General features: G+C 39.7%; 1 protein-coding gene across 1 annotated transcript in view; it reads left to right on the top strand.

Annotated features, from left to right (window-relative positions):
- The window catches only part of dnah6 (dynein, axonemal, heavy chain 6), a 57,426-nt gene that overhangs the window by 13,039 nt on the left and 23,810 nt on the right, over positions 1-20,577 (top strand). Inside the window, exons 31-52 of the mRNA XM_067584137.1 lie at positions 397-558; positions 2,366-2,503; positions 2,670-2,837; positions 2,951-3,099; positions 5,000-5,107; positions 5,335-5,461; positions 6,231-6,443; positions 6,529-6,750; positions 6,954-7,076; positions 8,126-8,308; positions 8,669-8,812; positions 10,639-10,860; positions 12,031-12,178; positions 12,487-12,644; positions 14,527-14,658; positions 14,843-15,014; positions 16,102-16,248; positions 16,388-16,461; positions 16,590-16,744; positions 18,593-18,824; positions 18,929-19,081; positions 20,240-20,380. Coding sequence (XP_067440238.1) covers positions 397-558; positions 2,366-2,503; positions 2,670-2,837; positions 2,951-3,099; positions 5,000-5,107; positions 5,335-5,461; positions 6,231-6,443; positions 6,529-6,750; positions 6,954-7,076; positions 8,126-8,308; positions 8,669-8,812; positions 10,639-10,860; positions 12,031-12,178; positions 12,487-12,644; positions 14,527-14,658; positions 14,843-15,014; positions 16,102-16,248; positions 16,388-16,461; positions 16,590-16,744; positions 18,593-18,824; positions 18,929-19,081; positions 20,240-20,380 — 3,471 coding nt within the window. The remainder of the gene's footprint in view (positions 1-396; positions 559-2,365; positions 2,504-2,669; positions 2,838-2,950; positions 3,100-4,999; positions 5,108-5,334; positions 5,462-6,230; positions 6,444-6,528; positions 6,751-6,953; positions 7,077-8,125; positions 8,309-8,668; positions 8,813-10,638; positions 10,861-12,030; positions 12,179-12,486; positions 12,645-14,526; positions 14,659-14,842; positions 15,015-16,101; positions 16,249-16,387; positions 16,462-16,589; positions 16,745-18,592; positions 18,825-18,928; positions 19,082-20,239; positions 20,381-20,577) is intronic.

Genomic DNA, 20,577 nt, shown 5'->3' with positions numbered 1-20,577 from the left:
ACACACAGACATACCTAGACATGCCTTACCCTGACCCATCCTGTATTTAATCCCTGAGTAACACACAAACCTTTTTTTGAAAGTAATGTCTGTGAAATCAAACTAGAAACACAATCCCCCCAATGGTAGATATTCATAAACACTGTTAGTTCATTTAGATTGCTCATAAACCCACAGTCGATTCCCAGACTGCAAGTATAGACAAAACAAAAAGACAAGACACAAGCTACCAAACCAATAAAGAGGGTTTTAGTGTTTTAGAAGCCTGTAGAGTGTGTTTCCTGCAGTAGCCAGAAATGAAAACGAAACACAGAATATCATGTCGGTTTTGTTCAAACAATCACATGCGCATTCTTTCCTCCTGTTGTGTATCTCTCACCTTGTCTTGATGAGCAGGACCGTTGCTACTTGTGTCTGATGGGGGCTCTCCAGCTGGACCTGGGAGGAGCTCCAGCTGGGCCTGCTGGGACAGGAAAAACAGAGACCACCAAAGACTTGGCTAAGGCCTTGGCCATCCAGTGTGTGGTCTTCAACTGCTCTGATGGACTTGACTACAAGGTCAGCCATGACTAACTGCATTTATCTTTACTTCTATACTGCTTCTTAATGACTTTATGACTATTCCATTCGTTTTGTTTGCTTTTTTCACTCAGTACCTAATTATTTCTCCATCACCTCTTCACCGACATATGATTCACCTTTTCTTCTTTTGTTCACAATGACTTCCACTACCACTGCATGTGTTTGCTCTCCTCACATTATCTGTAGAGTGCTTCCTAACTCAAACTGTGCCTACTAGGTGGTGCCATTAGATGGCAGTATTGCAAAAGCAGTTTGGTGCTCTGTGCCAGTTAAAGCACTTATAAACTGTACAATTGTGTGCCATAATGACAGATTTGATCCTTCCTTCTATCTTTTGAAGTATTTTTTTCTGTAACTTCTGAATTCCCAATCAGCAGCTGTTTGAGCATCATAAGTCCATTGCATGTGTTGGAAATGTAACAGTGTTCTTATAGTTTAATGACCTAAAATGTGCTATTTGCATGTATATTTATTGGGTTCACAATCAACTCCAAATGTAAACAAAAGGGGTACGTCAGCAAAAATCAAAGCACAGGATTGGAATCTGCTATCAGTCCTATTTTGATTGACAGTTCTTTAAATCTAAGTCATTAATTTTGTTTTACATCAGTCAGTTTCATCAGCTATGATCAGATGACCAATGTGATGATATTTCATCCACAAGTAATAAACTATTATTATATACAATAATTTATCTGTATTCTTTAAGCCCAAAAACTAGAAATAGGGCTATAACCTTGGGATACACAGTGCATTTCAAGTTAATGTTAAATAGTGCATTGTCTTGCAGTGCAGTGAAGTTGGGGTCAGTACAGCTGAAATCACACACGGACAGCTGGAAAGCCATTCTCCTCGTGCCTGCCGTGGTTCATTATTGGTAGCAGACACCTGAAGTGCATTAGAGTGAGACGGGGCTTTGATTTAGCCAGGGTGGAATGTGATTTCATGTGTAAAACTTTGTTCAGATCTGGCTCCACTGAAGCTTAGCACTTGCAAAACACAGAATTAAATGTTTTACTGAAACATTGAACCACTTTTTTTTCTCATTAATAACTTTGAATAGGAGTATTTATGTCACCCGGAAGTGGTGCAAGTAACACAGAGCCTACAATAATATGTCTCTGAGGTATGGTGAAATTGACTGATTCAGTACTGTATCTCCTCCAGCTTCAGACATACACATTGTTTCACTACACTGTTTCATGTCTGCCTCCTGCTACAAAGGCTTCATACTTAAAGCAACAGACATGGTCTTGTCTTACTTTTTTGTGCTGGAATTCCTGGTGCATCTCCACAATGTACTCAGCCCCAACCAGTGGGAATCTATAATGAATTTAACAAGAAGAAATATGTAATGTAACACTGGTGTTTTTACTAGCATTACAATTTAATGAATGCATGTTGCTTTTGTCCTCTTCTGCAATATTCCTCTGGTCCACTGAGACTTTGCCTTGATGACATATCACATTCTGTTCTCACTCTTCCCTCACGTTCTTTCTCTCTAAGCCGTGTTAATAGCTCGTTTATAGGGGCAAATATAAATATACAGCTAAAATAGGCTGGGGAGTTTGCCACTGATAAGTTGAATCAAAATGATATTGTATGTGTAGCATAACCTTGAATCATAGTAAAATTCTCACAGGACTTCAGTACAGTACGCCTATAATATGAAACAATACATGAAAAAATGGAAATGACTATCCAAGCCTTTATATGTGCTGCATTACTGTTTTACCCATTCTGTTGTTAGTAATATTTCTTTCTCTTATTTTCTCTCCTCTAGATGATGGGGCGTTTCTTCAGTGGGCTTGCTCAGTCTGGAGCTTGGTGTTGTTTTGATGAGTTTAACCGAATCGACATTGAAGTGTTATCAGTCATCGCTCAGCAGCTCATAACCATACGAAATGCTAAAGCTGCTAAGGTACACACAAACATCAAGTAATCTACTGTGGCATTGCTTTATTTTCCATAGAGGAGATAAAGAAAGACCCTCAGCTACTGCCACACAAACTTATCTTGCTTGTTTAGATTTTTAAGACATCACACTCACACACACAAACAATCTCACTCATCTCTGTGTTATGCAGCTGTCGAGGTTTCGATTTGAGGGCCAAGAGATTAAGCTGGTGATGACGTGTGCTGCATTCATTACTATGAACCCGGGCTATGCTGGAAGAACAGAGCTACCTGACAACCTTAAAGCTCTCTTTAGACCCATAGCCATGATGGTGCCAAACTATGCGCTCATTGCTGAGGTAACAGGCAATTCATAGTTTCATTGTTTCTTATCTTTGTGTCTATCTTCATCTCAACTGTATCTCTGCCTCTATATCTATGTCTGCATCACTCCCTCCCTCCCTCCCTGTAGGTGATTTTGTACTCTGAGGGATTCGAGTCCAGTAAGACCCTAGCGAGGAAGATGACCCAGATGTACAAGCTGTGCTCTGAGCAGCTGTCCCAGCAGGACCACTACGACTTTGGCATGAGAGCAGTCAAGTCTGTTCTGGTCATGGCAGGGTCAGAGAAACACGCATCATATTCATACACTGATACACATGTGCATTCAGTTATAGAGACAAACATCCATTCACCTCTGCAGGAAAGTCCCAGAAGGACCATTGTGTGCTAATTAGTAATAAATCCATTTAAGTTAACATTAATAATCCCTCACAGCACATTTTCTTTACATTAATACATGTGTTTTTGTGTGTGTGTCTGTGTGAGTGTCAGGAGAGCCGTGCTTGCACTCACACAAACATACATGGCTAATGTGCGAGATTATTAATCTTAAATGGATATACTGATAATCAGCACACAGTTGCCATATTTTAGTCCATCATCAGTGAGTTAGATGGTCATGCTTGGTGCTAAACTTTCATATATTCTGCAAATACTATAATCAAATATAAAAAAAATAAATAAATTAAATACTGTTCCAGTGATGATTCTGATTAGAGCATAAGAACCTCTGATTGTTGAAAAATGACCCCATTCTTTCATGGTATGACTAAAGTAGATAATAGAAAATAAGCGTTTCTCCACTTTAGTACCAGTTACACTTCAAGTACCATCTCTGTGAAATTTCCTCACTCAACCAAAGGCATATCATAACTTAAATGGCCCTCCATCGCTTGGAAAATGTTCTGAGTCGCCACAGATTTATTAATTGATCTTATCCTGAGCTGAGCTGATGTCCTTACTCTGTGGTGTGTATCTGTGTGTTTCGAGCATGATATCTGTTTATGGTAAAGTACATTATTTTACTTTGATAGCTTTTGATTAATAGCACTCTGAGCCTGAACTGTGCCTACATCCTTTTACTTCAGAATAGTACATAATACATAATGCTGACGGAGCTGCTGAAGTAACTGGTAACTGCTAACTTCTGAGTTCAACAGAGGAATTTAATAATGAATTAATAGAAATGTATATGTAAGTTTCTGCTGATTCTGAAAAAATCCCTGGGACATCATCATTGAACCAGATTAGCTGGAGACATAGATGGATGACAGTTGAGGCACATGAAGAGATGAGGGATGAGATTAGGTCGACAAATTTTGGAAAAGCATAATTGTTCCTGGTCTGTGTGGGTGCATAAATAGATTTGAATTGATGCTCTTGACCATATATAGTGAAAGTCATGCTTTTGACTGTTGGTTAGTAGCTGAAACTCAGGGAACTGTTGTAATTGGCTTGTGATTCATTGTCTGTCTTTGCCTAGATATTACTCCTCTGAGTCTGCTTGTTCCAGACTAAGCACACATTCAGTATCTCCCACTCTAATGACTCTAATGTTTTTTACTCTGTTTTTTTTTTTTTTTAAATAATCAAGTGGAGCCAGCTTGTTGTAAAGATCAGGTTGTGCAAAATTCAATCATCAGCTCACGTTGGTTGCTTATTATCTTTATTACATCTGTATTTGTAGAGAGTCTATTTCCCACTAATTACTTTGCCCATTAGAACATTAATGTTCCCATATTGTTAACATTTATTTCAGTGACTTTTGGAGAGCTGCAGCCTGTCTTGTCACGTTTCATGTTGACAAATGAAGTGTGATAAAAGAATGTTGGATTTTTTTTCATTTGATAAAATGTTCTCTTTGTTATTTTAATGCCATTTCTTCTAAAACTGACTCATTAAGCACTACTGTTAATAATTGTGAACAACATGTAAACTGAAAACTGAGAATTGTTCTGCAGTATGACCAAGATGGAGGGAGCAATAAAGCAAACAAACCAAGATTCAACAAACAAGTTAACAGACATATGACTGAAAGCACTTCAAGCTTTAGGATTGCAAAGAATAAACCATACAGTATGCAAATGATCTGTGAACATGTAATGATTCTTTGACAAATAGATTGCTGGGCTGAAAATATATCAGTGTAAATGCATATCATTTGATGATCTGTCCTTAGGTCCCTAAAGAGAGCCAACCCCCACCTCAGTGAGGATGTGGTTCTTATCAGAGCCCTGAGGGATTCCAACCTGCCAAAGTTCCTTACAGATGATGCTGTGCTGTTCGGGTAAGCTTATCGGACATTTTGGTAAGGAAGTAAGTGCATGTTACTCCTGGTGCTCAAAATGCACACATAATGATAACATACAGGACATTAGACTGTTGCACATCCTTTCCAGCACAAATATGATCATTTCAAAATGAGCAAATGGCGTGTTCTTTCTTTACTTACATTATTTTCCTTTTCTGTGTCAATGTGTGTGCATGTATTACCATATTTTAACCACCGTCCAGTGGTATCCTATCAGACTTGTTCCCTGGTGTGTGTATCCCCGAGCATGACTATGGTGTGCTGCATTCCACCATCCTGGAGTCTCTAGTTAAGCGGAGCCTGCAGCCCCTGGCCAGCATGACCAAGAAGGTACAAGTGGGAAAAGAGATGCTCCTTTATTTTACTGAATTATTGCCTTATGAATATTTTACTTCTGTAAAATATTTTGGTAACACTCATGTAATACACACTTTCTAAATTTCTCTTATTGTCAACACATCCCATGAAAAGAGGAAAAAAACAGCATTGTATTAGTTAGCCTGTACCTCAATACATTCTGACTTCTCTACCCTGTCATTGGCCCTCAGCCCCAAGCTCATTCATTCCTAGTGAATAAATATGTTGTTTCACGTTTAAAAAAGGCTCAGTAATCTCCTAAAACAACTTGGTACTGTAGTTTAGAATAAATAGAGTAAGTGGTGAATTTCTTTGGGACTATTTTTAGCACGGATTGATACATATTTGGTGCACTAGTGAGAATTTAGAGCATCAGTACAGTGTATGTCGGATTAACTAAATTATTCCTTTTCACCATGATGAAGGAATATGTCACCTAGTGCAGTGATGTGTCTCATTTATGTATTTTCAATAGTTCTCAGGCAACAATGGAGGTCTACAGCATAGAGGAGTAAGCTATATCATGCTTTGCTACTCAAGAAATACATATTAGTATGATCAGTTCATTGTGGTTTAGCTGTTTTCATCAGAATTGTTGACATCAAGAAAAAAATCCTTCAAAGAGGTACTTACCCCAAATTTAAAAAAAAAAAAAAATTTTCACATACTCTGTCTGTGTGTTGTATTTAAACATGTAGGCAATTTTAGTTTTACTCCATTACCCTTCTTTCTTTACCACCAGGTGATCCAACTATATGAGACCATGATAGTGCGTCATGGTGTGATGTTGGTTGGGCCTACTGGTGGAGGTAAGACCACTGTCTACAACATTCTGGCAGACACACTGGAGACCCTCCATCGCACAGGGAACAAGGCTAGCAACCCCTTCTATCAGCTTGTCAAGACCTATGTTCTCAACCCCAAATCTGTCACGATGGGAGAGCTCTATGGCGAGGTACTGTAGGCAGGAGAGTGAAGTTTAGACTGGTTTATTCACTTCTCTCTCTATAATCATTCATTTTTTGACCTCAATGCCCTAGGTTAATACATTGACACTGGAGTGGCGTGATGGACTAATGGCGCTGAGTGTCCGTGATGCAGTCAGCGACACCACTGATGACCACAAGTGGGTGATCTGCGATGGGCCAGTTGACGCCCTGTGGATTGAGAACATGAACACTGTGCTGGATGACAACAAGATGCTCTGTCTGGCCAACAGCGAGCGAATCAAGCTTACTCCATCCATACATATGGTGTTCGAGGTTAGAGCTAAACATAGTGGAAGTTGAGTTTGATGATTTTGTTAGTAAGCAGTATCTCAATTTCATATACATATAGTTCTACAGTATTTTGTGCTCTGAGATCACCTTATCAAATCTCCTTCATTACCTTTTACCTGTATAACCTGGTACGTTCATGACTAAAGGTCAAAAGAGATTTTACATGTGCTACTATGTGTTTTTAGGTCCAGGACTTGGCTGTGGCATCTCCAGCCACAGTCAGTCGCTGTGGGATGGTTTATATTGACCCTGCTGAGCTCAAGTGGATGCCCTATGTCCAGACATGGATCAGTGGTCTAGGAGCCAAGGTGGTAAAATTCTAGGTGTTTTTTGTTTAGTTTAGTTTTTTAAGTATATAGAGTTGCAAAAATGCATTAGAAAGTGTCTAAAAGCTTGGCATACAACTGCTTTTAAAACAATATTACATGATTATATGGTCACGGGTCAGTGGTAGTACATATAGAATACTGCATGGTAATTGTAACATTTATCATATCAGGTTTTCTCTCAGGTCATAGTTATGCACCACTGATCACAGTCCAAGCATCATTCAAACATCAAACACACTTCTGCATCCCCTATATAATTGACTACTAAAGTTTCATCTGTCCCCATGATTGCCCTCATATTGTGTATGTGTGTGTGTGTGTGTGTGTGCGCGTGTTTGTAACTGTATTCCTGACTTTGTGTGCATTGGTACATGAATGGTAATGTGCCGTTCCAGGCATTACAAGCAGGAGAAGTTTAGATTTAGACTTGACAGCACATCACATCACAGTTATTAGCTTGCAATATTAGCCCTGAACCTTTTAGGGTGACTAAACACAGCAGCGAGAGCGGGTTATCTCTCCTCACATCTTTGACCTCTCCCACTTTGTCTGTCTTGATATATAATTATCTGAGAATATTCTGTTTTTTGATAGTGTCATGTTTAATTTATTCTTTGCAGTCTGTTGTGTCCCATAATTCTCTCTCCACATCTATCACCTACCTTTGATTGTTTCAACCTTTCCATTGAACTATTTCAATCAGGTTTTTAAAAAGCAACCTTTTATTTTTTTTAGAGGGGATTGGTTTTCTTGGTTTTGTCTCGGATAACTTTGATGCATTTAAAACAATTGTGTTAAGATAGAATTTATTAGTTTTTAATTAATTTTTTTATGATTTCCACTGAACTGTTTTTTTTTCCCAGTCTGCTCTGTCCATTACTCCTCTTTAAGCCAACAGTTTTTGTACCTGTTAAGTGGTTAAGTAGATAAAGATTTTCATAGAAATCACTGAGTAACCCTAACCTCCTCTGCGTACATCCCTCTCTTTGTAAATGTCTTTCTTCTCTCACTCATTGCTGTCTGACTAGCTCCCAGACCCAGTGCGCACATACCTGCTGGAGCTATTTGAGCAGTATGTGGAGAAAGGACTACAGTTTGTGTTGAAGCATTGTATCCAGGCGATCCGCCAGGTGGACATCAGTAAAGTCAACACTCTTTGCTCCCTGCTAGAGGCACTGCTGCTGGGCAAGGGAGGGCCAGACCTTAAAATGGTACATTAAACACAATAAACTATCACTTTATTCCATTTCAGAGGACCAGTCTGTTAGTGCAGATCTTAGTTAGCTTTGCACAATAAGCCAGTACTCAAATTCAAACAGTATTCAGAACAGTTTGTTGTGGGTTGGTAAAGTCAGGTGACAAAAGGCAAAGGCAGCTCCTTTACTTCAACCACATAACACCAATACCTGATAGCTGACCACGTGGTAGAAATGCATGAATTGAAATGAAATGAAGTGCACAAAAACAAGAGCAAATGTTATATATATGTGTATGCTTCAGCTTGAACCATGCCATTACTTAATGATTGAGCTTCTTCCTCTTTTGTGTGTGTTTATGTGTGTTGGTGTCAGGATTCCAAACACCTCAACGCTGTAATATGTCAGACCTTCATATTTTGCTACTTATGGGCAGTAGGAGGCAACCTGACCAGCTCTCACTGGGATGCTTTTGACACCTTCGTCAGAGGGCAGTTTGAAGGCAACAGCAATGCTAAGGTATATACATGTACACACAGCCACAGATACAGTACATGCACAGGTAGATGGACAGGATGGAAGGTTTTTAGCCCTGCTATACCATATGTTGACACCTCTATGTATTGCAACATCAGTCTGTTGGTCAGTCATATCTCAACAACTATTGGAAGAATTGCTATGAAAGTTTGTTCAGACATTCATGGTACCCAGTAGATGAAGCCTACTGACTATGGTGATCCCCTGACTTTTCAACTAGCCCCATCATCACGTCAATTTTCAGGTCAAATTTCAATTTGCCCAATACTTTGTTTATGACCAAATACCAACAAAACTAATGACATTCCCATCAACCTCAGCTGTACTTTGTGTTTATTGCTATCTAGCATATATTGGCATGCTAACAGGCTAAATGAAGGTGGTGACCCTGGTAAATGTTACCTGCTGAAGATCAGCATATTCGCATTATTACATTTTAGTATCCTGATGTTAGCATTTACCTTAAAGAACAACTGTGCCTAGCTGCTGGCATGGCTGTAGACTCTTTGTCTTGTTTGCTCTATGGTACATTTACAGATTCAACAAACTTTGATAAGACACTGATATACATGACAAAATGTCAACTGCACCTCACATGTCCAGTGATGCTTTTAAAACTCTTCTCTGCCACTCGTGGCATATTTTATCCCTCATCTGTATGACTGAGAGTCAAATCCATTTGCCAACACATTTGCTGGTATTAGCATGATATATGTGAAAAGGCCTGAAGGTTAAATCATATTATATATTACATCAAAGCACTCAAAGTGGGCACTGGATGTATCTAGCTGGAGCACAGCTAATCTAAAAGAAGATTCTACTTTATGATATCAGTCACTTATGAAATGAAGACATTAAGAAAGAACATCCAGACATTTTTGTAATTCCTTCAGTGGGATACAAAGAACATATTGGAAAGGTAAATCAGATGAAAGGATGAGCTTTGTGCCAAGGTTATAAAAGTCTAGTTCATATCATTATTCTAACTTGCCCACTTTAGCTAACTACGAATTGGGGGGTAATAGAATGAAATGAATCATTTTTATTTGTAAAGAATGAGGTGCAGAGAAATAAATGAAGGAAGCTGGAGGCTGATATTATGAGTCCTTCAGCCAAACAGGAAATGGGAAGTTAATTGTTTGAGAGTTTTGTCTTGACTGGAAGTCGTGACAGATGATTGAGGTAATGTATTACTGACAGAGGGAGAACACAGGCAGGTACGAACATGACTCACTTGAAGGTGGAGTGAGTATGTAGGTAAAAGGGTTGAAGGATATAATTAAACCTGGAGTCTGCCACATGTGCCCGCATCTGTTCATCTGTCTCTTCATACAGAACTAATGTTGTTGTTGTTTCGTGGTGTGCTGTGAATGTGAACTATTGTATCAAAGAACTCTGTATGTGTATGTTTTGTGTATGTTTACTGTAAGATGACGCCAGTCCAGCCAACTCCCAGCTGTGAAGCTTGAGGGAATATAAACTGTGTACATACATGCACGCACACACACATGCACGCACACACACACACACACACACACACACACACATATCAGTAACAGCAGGATTCAGGGAAACAAATATGGCATACATGTTCTAATTCACATGCCACAAGGAAACTTCCCAAGCACCACATGACAGAAAGTACAATCAACAACAGAGTCGAATTTGTGGCTGATTTTTAAGGAAATTTTGTAGCTAATGACACACAGTCTCATGTAGGCACTTATATGCATTTTTGTGAAATGTATTACATTCAATTTTCCTAAAGTGTTTGTCTGCCTGTTTGTGCATTCATATGTGCTGTGTAGCTCCCGAAAAATGGTACCCTGTGGAGTTTGTACATGAACTTTGGCTACAAGCGTCTGGAGCCATGGGAGAAGATAATCCCTTCATTTAAATACAACAGGGAGCAACCTTTCTTTGAGATGCTGGTTCCCACCACAGACACTGTCCGCTACGGCTATCTGATGGAGAAGCTGCTGTCTGTGCGACGTTCTGTACTCTTCACTGGTGGCACTGGGGTGGGGAAGGTAAGGATTCACAGATACAGTAGCAACACAGACACTCTACGCTTAGGATGGCAGCACTATAACCTAATGGACAAAGTTAAATTAACCAGAGAACCCAAATACAACCCTGTGTTGATAATTATTTGCCCACTATTTGATGGAGCATCTGGGTCTTATAGAAGAAAATCACTGCCCCACCACAGCTGAAACCTGAGCTCAGATCCCAGCAGTAGTGCTTCTGGCATCACCAGGTGTTTCAGTGTATACAACTGACAGTGTTGCTGCAAAAACAAGTTCTGGTTGTTTTGTGCACCTGTGCGTGCGTTAAGCCTGAGACATGCCTCTGTTTCTGTGAACATGTGTGGGCACTGTGTGAATATTATATAAAATGCACATTTACCAGATGTTAACCAGATATATTAACATTGGATTTAACATAAAAGAGTGTACAGAACAATCCCCAGTGGAAACGCTTGAAAATAAGCCTATTAAAAAGATTTAATAGAAGATACTGTAAAGAAAATTTCTGTGTGCTTTTTTATCTTTAGTTTTATTCTGGAAATTCTTCCTACTTCAAGCCTTCAGTTTGTTGGATGCAGAGGACTTCAGATACTTATCATGCTCGTCAAGATTATGAAAGTGTTAATGTTAGGTCCCCTTGCATACCCAGAAACCCCCTGCTTGTTTCCTCAAGGTTAATCCTATGTTTCAGCAAAAGGTGGCTCGTGATTCCATGTGAATTTGAGTAAGCACTTGGTTCTCTACAGTCTCCTATAGCCAACAGTGCACGCTGGCAGCAATGGGGGCCATGGCACAAATGGGCAATTCCAATGATCTGAGATCATAAATAAATGAAAAGTATTTGAATGAAGACTAAGAATTCACATTAATGAATCAATAATAACATTTAAACTAAAATTTAGAATACAATAAAGATAAAGGTTGAAAAAGTCATTGCACTGTCTACATGAAATACCATGATGATGAATGTCTGTCAGTGTTGGGTTTCTATGGAGCTTTCATATTTTATTGTGCTAGGGTTTAACAAAACAAAAAAATCTCAAGAGAATTATTGAAAAGCTTTTGCAAATTAAACTTTTGGTGTTGCATTTCATACAATGTAGATTGTAAAACTTTATTGACAAAAAGCAATTGGTGTCTGATTGATTTCTACATGTCTATCCCTGACAGTCAGTGGTGGCCCGGGGCCTTCTCAACAGTATCCAGGAAAAGGCAGGGTACCTTCCAGTCTACATCAACTTCTCTGCTCAGACTTCCTCCGCTCGCACGCAAGAAATCATTGAGTCCAAATTGGAGAAAAAGAGGAAAAACATTCTGGGTAAAGGCTTGCAGCTGCATTACCACACAATCATTCATATACTGCAATGTGGGAAAAGTCTCTAAAAACTTGATTGCCAAAAATAGTTGGCACAAATGTGCAGTTAATGGGCTGAAGCATGGTAAAGCCTTGAATGAGGTAGTTAATCTGTTCATTTAGCCATCTATTTGTCCTTCACATTCCAGTTTCTTCAATCCATCTACACAAAGTATCAACCTTCTGTCCATCTGTCAATCATTTGCCAACTCTTTTCTCACTCTTTTTATCTGCCCCTCTCTCTTCATCCTCTTCCCTCTCCCTCTATGCAGGTGCTCCTGGTAACAAGAAGTTAGTGGTGTTTGTGGATGATCTGAATATGCCCAAGCTGGACAGTTATGGCTCTCAGCCACCTATAGAGCTCCTGCGCCAGTTCCAAGACTTTTCTGGCTTCTATGACAGAAACAAGTTCTTCTGGAAGGAGATCCAGGTACAAATTTGCAAAAATAAGATGAGCTACATCATCATGGTGCATTTGACATTAATGGATATGTATGTGGTGTTTGTCCCTTTTTATGAATCTGCAGATAGACTAGTGAACATGCCCTTTAGTCTTCAGTTTTAAGTATTTTAAGTAGAACATTTAAACATTCACACATTTTGGGAACTAGAGGAGAGTTAGCTGTCAACGTAACCAAGAGGGAAGGATTTCTGTGGAGCTGCAGATACTGGGCTCAGCTATTATAATCTAAGGCTCATTAAGCCATAATGTCTTGTTTTATATTTCTGCAACTTACTAGTGGTAAGCCAGGATAAAACTCAAATAGTACATTTCAGGCAAAAAAATAGTTGCAGGAAGTGTAGTTACTTTTAATCTTGGTTCAACAGTGCTGTCACATTTTATCTGTCATGTTTTATTTTGGATGAGCATCTGACTTTTAAGGAGCGTATTAATGTTTTAGTGATGTCAGCAGGTAGAGAGCTGGGATCAGTGCTTTGCAAAGTCAAATTGTAAGGATCTTGGATCTGGAAGTCTTGTGTGTGTCCTGTTTCAGATTATGCTTATGGCACTAAGCCGGTTCCATGAACCTGTGAATTGTAACAGAGCTATTCAGTCGTTTTTAGGAGTTCATAAGCTTAACTCAGTTTTGGCCCTCAGTGGTGATATGGGATGGTAACCTCCAAACGTCAGACAAACATGAGATGATTCGACTTTGGAACAGACTTGTGAATTTGCCTGAACAGCAACTCACTAGAAAGATCTTTAACTTTGTGTGTAAGGAAGGATAGTCTGTTGATGTTTGGCACAAATCTAAGTTATGAACATAGTGTCTAATGAAAAACAACTACAGTGTGGAGCCTTATGTAAAGCCAGAGTAAAGTCAGAAATCTCTGTGTACACAGTTACATTCGGATACACTACCAGTAGCAAAAGAAATGGGCAGGTTTACTGGTCTCCCTTATGAGAAAAGTTCATTTCATGATTTATTCTTCATTATATGATGATTTATATCCCCTGTGAGGATGATTATTAAAAATGTGAACACAGAAAATGAAGCCTCCAAAGAAGACGGCTTGTTGTTGGAGTTGCAGTTGTTGGAAAGGACGTTAGGCAGAACTTGTCTAGCTGTTTCCTCCTGCTCCCGGTCTCAGTTTAACGGTCCTGGAGCTGTAGTTGACACAGATTAAATTGATATTATCGATGTTCTCATCTAACTCCGGGTGATGTTTCACAAAACATTGGAGTGCCTTTTTAATGTTTGATTGGTTTTCTGTTAAGTTAAAAAAGTGTAGACATAGCTATTTTTGTTTTTACACAGTCAGCATCGACTTAAATTGTTTTCTAGTTGGAATTTTAATGAAGTTTGTCCATTTATATCAGAAGCCCATTCATCTTGTGTGACTGTGTGTGTTTGCATCTGTATGTGTGGTAATAATGTGGACCCATGTTTGTATTCTGCATTGATATAAAGTTTAACTTGTGCTACACCCCTCCCCCTCCACCACCACCACACAAAAACAGACACACACACAAGACTGATTGTACTTAAGACTGCATGTGATGTCTTATAATGTAACTGAGTGTGTGAATGTGTGTTGGGTGTGTAGATATGTGTGTGTCGTGTTGGAGTCACACATAAGCATAGATTGGGGAGAAACCATACCTGTGTAAACTAGCACAGGATTATTACTGTGTTTGTGATAATGTGCTATACCACAAGGTCATCCAAGTGTATCCAGTCCTCTCACTGGAAACATTTGATGAAGTTTCTGATTGGACGCATGATGTTCAACTTTTCTTGATCTTCTTCCTTTTTTGATTTTGGCAATCCCCCCCTTCTTTCCTATTCTTCCTCCCTTCTCTCCTCCAGGAAATGACTATCGCCGCAGCTTGTGCTCCTCCAGGAGGGGGACGCAACCCTGTGACCCCCCGATTCATCCGCCATTTCAGCATGCTGTGTCTGCCCACACCTTCAGAGCACAGCCTCAAACAGATCTTCAAAGTCAGGACACACACATACACAGACAAACACATCAATACACAAAGAATTATGACCCTCGATGAGTTGTCACATGTGCTATTACGACTTTAAAGCTCTATGATATCTCACTCTTGCTATTTTTTCCATTATATGCTGCTATTATTTTTTTTAAGTCATACTCTTTTCCTTCCCAACCTTCCTCCAGGCCATCCTGAGCGGTTTCCTCAGTGAGTTTTCCCAAGCAGTGAAGGACTGCGCCGGACAGATTGTGGATGCAGCTGTGGAGATTTACGACCGTTTGAGTGTGGATCTGCTGCCCACTCCAGCTAAGTCCCACTATGTCTTCAATCTCAGGGACCTCTCCAAGTGTGTCCAAGGTGAGACATGGTTGATGACCTAGTTGGTGCACACAGACTCACACATAGAGGTAATCGTACAGCCAGGCCTCTGCAGAGAACAGTTGCAGCTGTCATAACTACAGTGCAGACGTTGGACAGTAGTAGAAATGTATATTTAATTGGGTTTCAGAAATTTTGGCATGCAGAATATACACCCTCTCTCTTCCTCAACAGCACAAACTAAACTTTACTGAAAGAGACTGACAGATAGGGAGTCTAAATCTTTATACCTCCACAGCATGGAGCACAGCTATGATTTATCTCTATAAGCCACATTAGCAATATTTACAAGCTCTGTCTCAGCCCCAAATCGTCTGCACCATCACTCCCTCTGCCTCTTTTCCCCTCTCTCCATCTCTCTTTCTCTCCCTTTACCCAGCAGGCGTCATTACAGCACAAAGATGACCTCAAGTGACTACTATGACTGCTTTCCATACACTACCTGTTCAACATCGCCACACACTACTTGTACAAACACACAGTGCCTGATAGCAATACATACTGTTGTTGAGGGGTAATAAACTTACACCCACTCTTTCCATATTCTGATATTGCTGACCTCACATGGCCTTTCTCTATGCCACCTCATCTTCTGTTATGTTTCCCTACATATGTATTCATAACTGTATCTTTATATGGCTCCAATTTGGAACCATGTCGGGTTAGTTTTGTTTTGAATTATACATTCAATGCAAACCATAAGCAAAGCGGTTTCTTAGAGGGGAACATTAAAAACCTAAAGCATTTTCAGAGACACTAATGTGAAAATGTGTCTATTCTCCAACAAGTTCCACACTCACTGACATGCATTTAAAGGTTCATCATTAGAGCTATTTCATTTTATTTCTATTTCCTTTGTCATTTTATGTTGTAGCTCTGTAGCATTTTTGATAATGTTGAAAACTGTTACCCAGTCAAGCTGTGTCTTAGTTTACATTAATTCAGCTTGTTTTGCGCCTGTGGATTTGTTATGTGCATTTCAGGGAAAGATAAAAAATAAACAAAATAATCCAGTTACATCCAGTTATCCTTCTCCCCATGCATCTTTTATTCTCTTGATGTCCAGGTATACTGCAGTGTGAGCCGAGTCAGGTTAGAGATAAGACCCAGATCTTCCGTCTCTTCTGCCATGAGTGTCAGCGGGTGTTCCATGATCGACTTATCAACAATCAAGATAAGACTTATTTTAACACCATCGTCTGTGAGATGGCCAGTAAGAATTTTCACAAACACAGCCCCGATGGCTCACTTTTCAAAATGCACAAATTGTTTGAGTCCTGCACATTTCCCTTATTTTCCTTTTACGTGCTGAAGAATACCCCTCTTTTTGACTCTCTCTCTCTTTCTGCCAGGCAAATATTTTGGTATTAGCTTGGAGCCCTCATACTTTGTGACTCAGCCCATCATATTTGGAGACTTCATCAAGGTCAGATTCTATCTTATTTTGGAAAATGCTTGTTAAGTTCAGAAAATATTAGATTCTACACTGTAATACCTGACAGATTTTATTTTCTCTGCCTTCCATTTGCCTTCCATCATATTATATATCCGTAGGTGGGTGCAGAGAAAGAAGATCGTCTGTATGAGGATCTGACAGACATGAATAAGATTCAGACTGTTCTCCAGGATTACCTTGATGATTACAACATGACCTTCTGCAAGGAGACCAAGTTGGTTTTCTTCCAGGACGCCGTTGAGCATGTCTCTAGGTGTGTACATGCAAATCTGCGCCACTGAATTGACAGATTTTATGTAAGATGACTCCTTAGTTGGTGGTTAATGGATTTTAGCTGTAGGTGGTACCAACTGTGAAGTGAGGAAAGAGACACGTTGACGTACTCAGCAACTGTGACAATACTGTATGTGTGCAGTAATACTGTTTGTCTCTTGTTGGAAATTGTGCAGTTATAATTCAGTATTTGATAGAAGCAGATACAATACATAGAATGATAGATGCAGTATGTCATGGATAGTACATTATCTTTTGAAGTTCACATGAACAATGTTACTCGGTCTGCATACGTCCACCTATTCAGTATTAAAGCTGGAGTGCGGGACTTTTCTCTCCCCCTTCTGGCAGTGCTTTCACTGCCAGAAGGGGGACACATGCTTACGTCATAGGTTCTGCTCTAGCCTACTCCATTGCTACTGTCAAACAGTGGATTAAGTGTTTTGAGCGTCACAGCCCCCACAAAATGAGTTGTTTCACTATTGTTTCACTAGAATTTGATCCATTTGGTCCGATAACATTTGGGAAGTCTAGAAGAGCTGCATGATTTAATTATTTCATCCCCATTCAAGTTAGCAGAGAGCTAAATGGAAGTTAGCTGGCTTGGCTGGCGGAAGTCTCTAGTCCACTAGGCCAGTGTGGGAATGTCAAACCTGACACCAGATTATAAACTCCATATACTATGAATACAAAGATTTGCCTGGCGTTGATAGGGTTAATCAGCATTGTGTGAACTCGTTTAGCAAGGGCTTGAATGTAATGGATGTTCACTTATATGTAAAAGTTCCACACTGCAGGTTTAATTGTCTTCGCCCATCGCTTACACCTGACAGCACCACCATTCTCATTCACACCTTGATTACATCTTGTATTGACTATTGCAGTTCTGTCCTATTCGGTCTTCATACACTTCAGTTGGTCCAGAATTCAGCTGCCTGTATCATTAGCTGAACTCCTTCCATAGATCACATTACTCCTGTTCTTCAGCAACTTCATTGGCTCCCTGTTAAATACTGTATCGATTACAAGACTCTGCTTCTCACCTTTTAGGCCCTTCATAACCTAGCACCTCTCTCAACTTCTTCATATCTACACAACCTGTCGTACTCTCAGATCCTCTTCAGCCATCCAACTCACTATACTATCTGCCCTCTTGGCTACCATGAGATCTAAAGCCCTTGGCTGTTCTGCCCCTTGCCTCTGGAACTCTCTCCCATTAGACATACCCAATATTGACTCTGTCTCCACCTTCAAATCCTGTCTCAAAACACACCTTTTCAAACTGGCATATTTGGTCTGATCCTTACTCTGATGGTTAAACCCACATTGGCGTTTGCACTGATGATGATTTTATACCTATCTATTGTATTAATTTATTGTATATCAAAGCTTTGTTTGATTTTATGATGTCTTGATACATCGCTGCTTGTTTTTAACTGTGTCTTGTAAGGTGCCCTTGAGTGCTTTGAAAGGCGCCCATAAATAAAATGCATTATTATTGTTATTATTATTGTTTCTGCAGATGATAAGGTGTCTCTTAAATGTTCAGAAGAGTTTGATATAATTGATTTGCTTGTGTACACCAAGTCTTTGTTCATCTGTGCAAAAGTAGTAGTTTATCATGGTATATCACGCCACACAAATCTCTTTTTTAACAATAAAAGTATGAAAGGCTACAGTGTCTTACTCAAAGACAAAATGCTGAAAGGATACACGGCATTCTTGGCATGGAAATAACGATCTATAAATATGTAAATTTTCTTGTAACCCCAACATATCCTGTTGTTTTGTTGCAAGTGTTAATGATGTTGCCTATCTCATCTTCTAGGATTGCCCGTATGATCCGCCAGGAGAGAGGCAATGCTCTGCTAGTAGGGGTGGGAGGCACAGGCAAGCAGTCTCTCACACGACTGGCATCCCACATGTGTGGGTACCAATGCTTCGAGATTGAGCTGAGTCGAGGCTACAACTATGACAGCTTTCATGAAGACTTGAGGAGGCTATACAGGATGGCTGGGGTGGAGGGAAAAAATATGGTGTTCCTCTTTACGGATACTCAGGTACGAAGGAAGAACTAGGCTGATGTGAAAATAGCAGGAAGTTGTACACATGTAGATTTACACATACAAGTGTATTGAGATCTGTCGACTCTCACTTGTTGTAGATTGTGGTGGAGGAATTTTTGGAGGATATCAACAACATGCTGAACTCTGGTGAGGTACCCAACCTTTTTGAGAAAGATGAGCTAGAACAAGTGCTTGCTGCCACCCGCCCTAAAGCCAAAGAGGCTGGAATCAGTGAAGAGAACAGGGATGAGGTAGGCTCAGACACAAACACATACTATATAAAACATAAATCCTTCCACCTGTAAAAATAGAATTTGGTATATAAATTATCGACCACATGTACAAATAAACAGATTGTCTGTGAAGATTATCAGAGCAATTTTTTGCGTTGTAAAGTTGCAGAAATTCGCAACCTGTATGCTTAGGTTCTGCTTTTTGAAAGCTTTAATTTCTATAATTTATTCATTTAATTTGTCACAGTCAACATCAACAAAATAAGTAAAATGATCTCATCAAATGTTACAAAGGAAACAGGATTGGACATTGTTTACCCGTGTTGTCAAAAATGGTATCAATATTTCTGCTGTGAGATGGGATGCTGGAAGAAGGTGAATTGAGATCCATGGACATTAACTGTGTTAATGCTACCCAGAGCTAGCTACCCAGCTACCCAGAAAAAAGGAAGTTAGCCATCAAAAGCAAAAAGTGAGACAATTAATTTAGCTTAGTTTAGCTTAGCTTAGCTTTAATTTGTGAAAAAACTGAAGCATAAAAATCACACATTGTGGTTATAAAGGGGGGTCATTTGCCAGACTATTTCTTGGTGGAGCACAGTTACTTTCCTGGTGTCTTGTCGTCACTGTAAGGTTGCCAGGCAACCAGTGGAGACTCCAGGCTAACCTTTGTAGACCCAGATTTGAGGTTAAAGCCCCTGATAAAACCAAGGAGTAAGGACTGATCCCTGAGGAGACTCTCAACTGCAAGGAGCTGAGGCAGACTGCCAATGGCAACACCAGTGGCAGCACAAGGGTTATTTCATAGAGATTTAAACAAAACCAATTTAAAACTATACCAGATATGCCCACCTGATGTTTAAGATGTTCAAATAAAATCAAGAGATCATCAGTATCAAAAGCTGCAGAGTAAAACTGTCAGTTGCTAAAAGAAGGTAATAAGAACTAAGTGTTATGTTAAGAATATAGCATTTCAGAAACAACACACATACCATGGCCAAAATAGCCATAGTCTCTGAGCAAATGCCGTCAGTTATAGAATTAGTGTACCCAAGCGAGCTGTAGGAAAACATCAACATTTAATGCTCGCTGCCTACTGAGTCCAACCATCCAGAAATAATGAAACCTTGTTTGCATTTGTGCATGTGTGTGTGTGTGTGTGTGTGTGGCCTACAGGTATTCCAGTATTTCATCTCTCGTGTGCGGGAGAAGCTGCACATTGTGCTGTGTATGAGTCCCGTAGGCGATGCCTTTAGGTCCCGCTGTCGCATGTTCCCATCACTGGTCAACTGCTGCACCATTGACTGGTTTGTACAGGTATTCTGAGATAGCTCTTATTTTTTGACCACGTCTATTAATTCTGTGAAATTGAAGATGATTATCATGTAATTATTATGCATAGAAAACTGTTAGACATGCACAAGCACAAAAATGTTTAAGTGATCCTCTACATGTTTGATAGGATATCACTCTTGTCTATGGTAACTTGTTACTATAGTACTTGTTTTGCAAAT

Source organism: Thunnus thynnus, chromosome 3 (assembly GCF_963924715.1).
Source record: "Thunnus thynnus chromosome 3, fThuThy2.1, whole genome shotgun sequence".
NCBI classification, from domain to species: domain Eukaryota; kingdom Metazoa; phylum Chordata; class Actinopteri; order Scombriformes; family Scombridae; genus Thunnus; species Thunnus thynnus.
The sequence above is the reverse complement of the archived record's forward strand: the minus strand, read 5'-3'. Positions and strand labels throughout refer to the sequence as shown.